The 6,287-nt window shown below is 36.3% G+C and overlaps 1 protein-coding gene across 1 annotated transcript in view; it reads right to left on the reverse strand.

Annotated features, from left to right (window-relative positions):
* LOC109848414 (transcription factor bHLH68-like) overlaps positions 579-6,287 on the reverse strand; it is an 11,080-nt gene continuing 5,371 nt past the window's right edge. Inside the window, exons 7-8 of the mRNA XM_020417889.1 lie at positions 1,677-1,721; positions 579-1,109 (exon numbers count right to left, since the gene is read on the reverse strand). Coding sequence (XP_020273478.1) covers positions 972-1,109; positions 1,677-1,721 — 183 coding nt within the window. The 3' untranslated portion in view covers positions 579-971. The remainder of the gene's footprint in view (positions 1,110-1,676; positions 1,722-6,287) is intronic.

Genomic DNA, 6,287 nt, shown 5'->3' on the forward strand with positions numbered 1-6,287 from the left:
AATATTGTGTTAGTAGTGGGTTTAGTCCCACATTGGTTATGAGGATAAACCTTACCCTCCTCTACTTGTATATTTATACGTACACACTCAATATTCAATTCAAGAAAAATTTACCCAAGACTCTTTCTCTCTCTTACTTTAACAAGAGAAAAGTGAACTATGCACTTAAATGAACTTGATAGCATTCATCAACCAAATGGAAAAAAAAGTCATAATTTTCTTTCTTTTCTTTTTTTAAAATTTTTTAATTTTTTTAATTTTTTAATTTTTATTTATTTTTTTAAATTTCAACCTTCTAACAACGGTGAAAACAAGTCATACTCATGGCAATTGGCAATTGTAATAATTAGTCGGACAATGGTAACTTCAGTATGAGTACTGCTAGGAGGACCCAAAATATGGGACGAAGGGAGGGGACAGGTGAGGTGTCCCCTCCCTATTGCATAATGAGTTGGCATGATCAACTTATTATGCAATAGGGAGGGGACACCTCACCTGTCCCCTCCATTGGTCCCATATTTTGGGTCCTTAAATCATTTTTCCTTCAGTATTCAGGAGCATTATGCATGCCAATATTGCCTCATAAATGATACCTACTTTTTGGAGAGCTATAATTATTACATATGTAGTAGTTAAGTATACATTCAAGGAGATAAGTCACTTCCTTTCATTGGTTCAAGAAGTGATGAACCATCTATAACTTACATACAATTTAGCCAAATTACAAATTTACTAGCTAGACGCAAGTCACATGCATATAAGAGAGTTTGATTCTTGCATCATCATGCAAGGGCCCTTCAGTCCTAATTGATCACCAAACTTAGCAACCTATAACAAGAATTAAGTGCACATATAGCATCATGAGCAATCAGCCTATTAGCAAAATATTTTCGTCAGGGTGACTGCTTGTGATGTTATATATCCACATTTAAATTACAAGCATGCCATTATCTCCGGTGGTACGTTCTTGATCACCGGAATCCTCCAGCAAAATTAGGAGCCCAATAATCAGCGCCATTTTCACTGCCAACGTGCAGAGTGAAGGACACCGGAACAAGGCATAGTCCTCTACTCCTCAAGTCCTTCTTTGGCTCTTGATCAATACCGTCCTATATATAGTTATATACCAAAAAGAAAAATTCAACTTAACGTCAAAAGTTCTGAAATACAAATGTGATATATTCAAAAATTTAAAATTTGAACTTCTGGATTAGAAATCCGCTATAAATTGAACTCTACATAGAAATAAAATGTTGGATGATTTGATTTTGTTTTAACCATGTAATTTCAATTCAAAACCAAGTTTTCAGAATTTTCATAAGATTAAGTAGTTTTCTATTCCTTTCAAATATAAATGAAACATGAAAAATTAATGTTGAAAATTTCGTTTCGAGTAGACTAATGTATTATTATACCTGGTTAGGTGCACCTTTTTCTTTTCATGACATTGTCATTCAACAACTTCCAAGAGAAGCATATAATATCATAGAGTGATTAGTATAGTCACCATTGCTAATTAATGACTCTACGTACTGATCAACAAAGGAATATGATTCTTGCTTTTGGTGTTCAAAAGCTTAGCCCAAGAGTACGTCTGAAAAAGTTCGAACTTTGTTCCTTTAAGCTAACTTTTGCTTGTAAGGAGTTTAAAGGGGCAGGGATCCAATGAAGCATACCTGACCTGGGTCTTCTGGGAATATGCAACTCCTCTCCCCTTGTGCCTGGAAACACCAAATAATATTACCATCAACCTAGTTTAATACTAGATGTACGTGTCAAATTAATTAAACCATAGAGAAATTGGTGCATACATGTAAGTATGTAACCATAGAGAAATTGGTGCGTACATGTATCTAGAATCAAAGTGAGGTAACATAGCTATGACGTAGCTAGCTAGCTAGGCCTCGTGATCACAACAACTAGACTTTTGACTTAAAATGTAGAGCAACTTGTCAAATACTACACATAGGTATTCATTAAAGTTACACCTCTAGGTTGTCAAGCTCCTTAAAGTTATTGGGGAGGCTTAATTAAAGTTCATGATTTAAGCTTGATTATCACTTGTCCAACAGAAAGTTGCAATCTTTGAAGATAATTGATCGTCATTTAGAATTAGTACGCCCTTTATCAATTATGAAAATTAAGGTTCAAAAGTTTACACTTATTTTTGTTTAGCCTTTTAATTCTTTCTCTTAACTACTTCTCCTATTGTTATTAGCATTAGTAAGCCATTTATCAAAAATATTGTTATTCTATTGATACTAGAGGTGGTGTGCTTCTAGTATGAAATAACAATCCTTTTGACTGCCTCGATTCTTACATTTGTATCTTCTCTATTTCAGATGTTCTTCTTCACAAATTCTATAATTGGAAGTTTATTGTATCCTCTATCTATACCCCTTGTGAGAGAGAAGAGATGATTGTTGGTGGGAAATCAAGAGAATTAATCAACTATTTCTTTACCTAGGCCATTATTTGTGATTTTAACGTGACTCTAAGTACAAATGAAAGAAATGGCAGAACTCGGTCTTTAAGTGACATAAGCTATTTCCAATGCCTTATTTACTCCCTCTCCCTCATGGATATTTCCTTAAGTGATCGTCAGTTTACATGGTCTAATATGAGAGAACCCTGCTTTTGCTAGGTTGGATAGGTTTTTTATCTCTCCGACTTTTAAATCTCATTTCCCCTCTCTCATTCAGTATGCCTTCCCCACATATTGTTTAGACCACAACCCTATTATTTTGGACTCAAGTTGTTCTATTCCTAAATCCATCTTCAGATTTGAAAGAGCTTGGTAATTTCAAAAACCTTCAAACCTTTCATTTCTAATTGTTGGAAACTCTTCTCATGTCTAGGGAATCATGTATTCTCTTTCTCTAACAAACTTAAATTGCTCAAGAGAAGGATAAAATGGTAGAAGAAACACTTTTTGGATCCCTGTCCTCTTAGAGAAAAAAGCTTTTATCATCCATCCTCTCTCTCTCTCTCTCTCTCTCTCTCTCTCTCTCTCTCCTTTCAAAGGAAGATATTTCTTTTGGAACCAAACTCAAATCGGACCTTGTTGATTCAGCCAAAACTGAGCAAATATATTGGAATCAAAGTCCTTAATTCTTTGACAAAAAGAAGGAGACAACAATCTCTCTCTCTCTCTCTCTCTCTCTCTCTCTCTCTCTCTCTCTCTCTCTCTCTCTCTCTCTCTCCTTTCAAAGGAAGATATTTCTTTTGGAACCAAACTCAAATCGGACCTTGTTGATTCAGCCAAAACTGAGCAAATATATTGGAATCAAAGTCCTTAATTCTTTGACAAAAAGAAGGAGACAACAACACTTCTTTCTTTAGCAAAGCTGCTTCCTCTCATAAAAGGAAGAACTTTATCCCCAATCTCATTGTAGATGACCGAATCCTCTTCTCTGAAGATGATAAACATAAAACTTTCTATGATGTTTTCTCTAATCTTTTTTCATGTAGAGACCATTTTGTTTTCTCTTTAGATTGGGACTCCCTTTATCCTAATCAAATCCTAAACAGGTGTATGTTAGAAAAATTGCAATAAAGAGAATAAAAGAAATTTGACTTGTATTTCTTCGATCCTGGTTACAATTTGATTACAAAAGAGAAGAGAACGAATTTGGTTCTCCCCTTTGTTTAAAACTGGGTTCTTCTCGGTAGCGATGGAATGCCTCTTTCGATTGTTCGCGTCGAATTTGCTCTCCGTTGACGATCCGATCGTCTTATCTCGTGGGAATGTTGAACTTCTGTAGAAAGTTTGATGGGGTAACTCTTTTACGAGTTTAAGAACTCTGAACAAGTTAGAACTCTGTGACGAGAGTTGTTATAACCGAAAATTCGGTTAATGACCTAGCAAATCTTCTGTTGTTGAAGAATCCTCTTAGATTTGATCTTCTGAATTTGATTCAAATCTTCTATCTCCAATGAATCCGCCTCTCCTGCCTCTCTGTGCGGTTGAGATCCTGAAGAATCTTCTCTGCTGCTGCCTCTCCGTTCCAAAAAAGCCAGCCCTTAACTCGGTTGAGTTTGTTAAGATTTTATAGGTGGATAAGAGGTTGTAACTGTCCTCTAAATTCGCTCCCAAGTGGGCGTGATTTTCTCAGATCGTGGGAAAACAGTTCTGAGAACGTTTGACTTATATTTGAATGAGTCAAATGCCCAATCTGACGTTCAGAACCCCAACTTCGCGTCTTAGAATTGAGACGCGAGGTTGGGTGTTGACTGAACATCAATGAACGCGAGGGTCACTCGTGTTTTGCTTGTTGCAGCTTGGAAACGCTGGGGTCGGGTGTTGGTTGAACCTCAAGAACGCGAGGGTCGTTCGTGTTTGACTTGTTGTAGCTTGTAAACACGGGGGTCGTCTGCATTTCCAGAATTATAACACGGGGATGACTTCCGCATTTTAAAAGGGGTTAGTTGATCTGTAACTTCTTCTACAGAGCGTTACAAGGACTGTTGTTCAGTAATCCTAGCTTTAGCTGTTGTGGAGTGTGAAAGTCGTCAGATTGTAACTTTCACTGTAGATTGTGAAGACTGCTGAATAGAGTTTTTATCAGTTATCGGAAGTGTCGTTGAATTGTAACTCTTCTCGATCTATATGAAAAGTCCTCCGTTTGCAGCTTTCGTTTGTTGACATGAAAGCTATCTGATTGTAGCTTTCATTGTTGGAACTTGATGGGGATCAATTATCCATTGTGATATTTAGACGAATATTTGCCCATAGCTCTCTACCAAGTAACTCACCAACTAAGTCCAACATTTTATTTCTGAAATCATTACACTGCTCACCAGCATCTCTAATAGTTGCTAATATAATATTAGTCATGTTGTTATCGCAGCCATCAAGATCAATCATCTCAAACTTGATTTCGTGTTTGTAGCGATTATAACGCCGCGAATGCAATGATTTAGAAATCTCTTCTGTTTTGATTGTAAGGATAAATTCTGCTTCTTGATTTGAAGGAACCATTGCCTTGTAATCTCGTGGGGATCAGCTATCCATTGTGATTTTTAGACAGCCTACAACAGGTATATGTTCTTCGTTCTTTTGAAGACCCTTTCCATCTTGAGGAAATCCACTTTGCCGTTTTTGGCTTAAATCTACACAAATTTCTAGGCCCTGATGGTTTTTCTTTTACATTCTATCAGCAGTTTTGAGATTCCATTAAGTGTGATCTCCTTACAGTCTTTGACTCTTTTTACTCTGATTATCCTCCCTCCACAGAATCAACTTCTCTTTCATTGCCCTTATCTCCAAAAGAGATGAAGCAAGCAAAGTCAAAGATTTCAAACGCATTAGCCATCTTAATGGTCTGTTCAAAATCTTTACAAAAGCCTTTGCTGACAGATTAGCCTCTCTTATCTCTAGTCTAGTTGATTCTTCTTAATCAACTTTTTAGTCTAGTAAATTTACTCTAGACTCTTTTCTTGTTGCTCATGAATCTGCTCCTCCAGAAGTAAAGAGGTTTGTATGATTAAAATTGATTTTATGAAAGCATTTGACTATGTAAGTTGGTCCTTCATTCTTAATCTTTTGCAAGCAAGGGGTTTTGATCCTAGATGATGTCATTGGATTAAACACGTTCTTTCTTCCTCTAAAGCATCGATTCTTGTTAGTGATGCCCCTTCTAAAATCCTTAACTATTCTAGAGGTCTTTAGCAAGGTGATCTCCTATTCCCTTTGCTTTTTATTTTAGCAACTGACGTGCTCAACAAAATGCTAGTTTCTAGTGTTTTCTCCGGGGACCTCTCTGAGCTGCATCTCAAGGGTGATCTTAACAATATTAGATCTCTTCAACCTGCTGATGACACCCTAGTGTTTTACAAAGCTACCTGCAATGATAGCTCAGTCATCAAGTATCTTTTATCTCTTGGAAGACATCTCCGGCTTGGACATAAACTATGTTGAAATGAGCTTATTTTATCTTGGAAAATCCTCTATCAAAGGTCCTCTTTTTTCTAAAACTCTTAACTATTCTTTGGAAAAGCCTCCTTTTAAATACCTAGGTTTGCCTCTCAAAAAAAAATTTCTCCCTCTAGACAAGATTGGCAATCACTTATTGATAATCTTTATAAAAAATTATCCATGTGGAAAAGTAGACATTTAATCATTGGAAGCAGATTAACCTTTATTAACTCTGTTCTTACATATCTACCTCTGTACTTTCTGTCTTTTTTAAATTCCCTTTTTGGCTTATCAAGGTCATGGTTTATCAACGCAATTAATAAGATTAGACAAAATTTTCTTTAAAGAGGGGGTGGGGGGGGGGTCTTCT

The sequence above is a fragment of the Asparagus officinalis genome, chromosome 1 (genome assembly GCF_001876935.1).
Source record: "Asparagus officinalis chromosome 1, Aspof.V1, whole genome shotgun sequence".
Taxonomy (NCBI): Eukaryota; Viridiplantae; Streptophyta; class Magnoliopsida; order Asparagales; family Asparagaceae; genus Asparagus; species Asparagus officinalis.